At 43.3% G+C, this 2,132-nt stretch overlaps 1 protein-coding gene across 1 annotated transcript in view; it reads left to right on the top strand.

The window, feature by feature from the left end:
* The window catches only part of ENO4 (enolase family member 4), a 29,653-nt gene that overhangs the window by 4,606 nt on the left and 22,915 nt on the right, over nucleotides 1-2,132 (top strand). The window contains exon 3 of the mRNA XM_005879685.2: nucleotides 822-1,012. Coding sequence (XP_005879747.1) covers nucleotides 822-1,012 — 191 coding nt within the window. The remainder of the gene's footprint in view (nucleotides 1-821; nucleotides 1,013-2,132) is intronic.

The raw sequence follows: 2,132 nt of genomic DNA, 5'->3' as shown, positions 1-2,132 counted from the left end.
CCGCAACCAAGGTACATGCCCTTGACCGGAATCGAACCTGGGACCCCCCAGTCCGCAGGCCGACGCTCTATCCACTGAGCCAAACCGGTCAGGCTGCATTTTCATAATTTTAATAATTCATTTTAATTGCTACATTTTAGTAATTCCTATGCATTGTTAGAAGCAATTTTGCTACAGTTTCTGGAAGGAAAATAATTATGATTAAATCTGTTTGTATACTTTTCGCTATTTATTGGAGAGCTAGTGATAAAAATGAACTTAAATATAAGGTTTTTCTAAGGGGATTTTGTTGTTGTTGCTGCTGCTAATTCTCAACCAAGGATATTTTTTTCCATTGATTTTTAGAGAGAGTGGAAGGGAAGGAGGGAGGGGGGAAGAGAGAGAGAGAAAAAAAGACACATCGATTGGCTGGCCCAACTGGGGCTGGGGATCGAACCTGCAACCAGGTATGTGCCCTGGACCAGGAATCAAACCTGCGACCCTTCCATGCGTGGTTCCACATTCTAACCACGGAGCAACACTAGCCAGGGCCTAAGGGGATTTTAACAAGGCAATAATTTTAAATGTCCCCATGAAGTTGTGTTCCATAGTAGATATAGAGTGAGTTTGTTAGAAACTAGAGTAACTGTGAATGACCTTTTAAAGATAAGTTAGGTGTGGTATCCTGACCTTTCAGTAGCTGTAAAAATACCTCAAGGAAAATTATATATCCTCATTTTCCCTTTGAAAGTAGGGATAAAATATGCACATCAAAAGCCAGATACATCTCCCATTTTCTGCAAGAGGTAGAGAAATTGTAGAACACGTTGTATTCTTTTCAGTACATTTGTTCTGTGATGATGGCGACTCACTTCGAAGTCTACGAGAACGCTGTGCCCGAGCTAGCTGAAGTGATGGAAGCAGAGAGGTTGGATGCCGTCAGCATTGCTGTGCAGTGGGTCAACGAAAACATCACCCAGGAGCTTCAGGGCCTAGAGCCCTCCAACCAGGCTGAGGTGGACCAGGTGCTCAGGCAAGTCTTCCACTTTGAAATGTAAGTGTGCAGTCCTAGCCGGTTTGGCTCAGTGGATAGAGCATCGGCCTGCAGACCGAAGCGTCCTGGGTTCGATCCCCGTCAAAGGCACATACCTCGGTTGCAGGTTCCTCCCCGGCCTGAGCCCTGGTCGGGGCATGTGCAGGAGGCAACCAATCAATGTGTTTCTCTCACATCGATATTTCTCTCTGTCTTTCTCTCTCTCTCTTCCACTTTCTCTTTAAAAATCAATGGAAAAATATCCTCGGGTGAGGATTAAAAAAAGAAAGAAAGAAATGTCAGTGTGTGGTATAAATATATATGTTTCCTTTCCATTCACCTGTCAATAAAACAGGTCTCTCATATCCATAGGATACAGCAGTTAGTCAGTTAAGAAGCCTATGCTAAAGCAGCAAACTTTAGCATAAAATGTTGCTGTTCTTCTGAAAACCACTATTAAAATTTTGCTGTGTAAGGCTACATAAGGACTTCCAACCTCTTTTCGTGCATAGAACTTCCTTCGGATTCAGTAAAAAGATTCTCAGGAACAGAATAAAGATTGGAGTTGATGTCCCCTCCCTCCCTCTCCCCACCTCCTCATATACCCTCATTGAGCATCCCATAGCCTTCCATATAATCACAATGAATGAGTGATGCTTATTTTCTGTCCTCCAGACACAAGCAGGTCTTCCATACCTTGCCCATCGGTTGACTCCGAAATGTGAAAACCAAGGGACTGTTTAGTGGGGCTTTGTGAGTATTGTCCAGTGCCCAGTGAAGTGGAGGCTAGCATTACTTTTCCTTTTGTGCAGGTCCAATGCCACCATCTCTTGGCCATACGAAGGTCAACTGGATTCTGTTTCTCTAAGCTTCATCCCCTGCTAAATTGCACATAACATTATATTTGAGTTTGCTCAGAGTTGGATCATGACCCTTGTAAAAACCTTTTTATAAAATTAGTTTTTGGTTTCTGAATGCTATTACACTTATTCCTATTGTGTGTGTGTGTGTGGGGGGGGTTCCTGTTATTATTCATACCTTCTATTCTGTACATTACTTCTTTCCTGGAGCTTTCCTTCCCCAAACTTCCCATCTGGACTGGCTCCTCTCTAGGCCTACT

The sequence above is a fragment of the Myotis brandtii genome, unplaced genomic scaffold (assembly GCF_000412655.1).
Source record: "Myotis brandtii unplaced genomic scaffold, ASM41265v1 scaffold604, whole genome shotgun sequence".
In the NCBI taxonomy this organism is placed as follows: Eukaryota; Metazoa; Chordata; class Mammalia; order Chiroptera; family Vespertilionidae; genus Myotis; species Myotis brandtii.
This window is presented reverse-complemented; position numbering and strand designations above follow the sequence as displayed.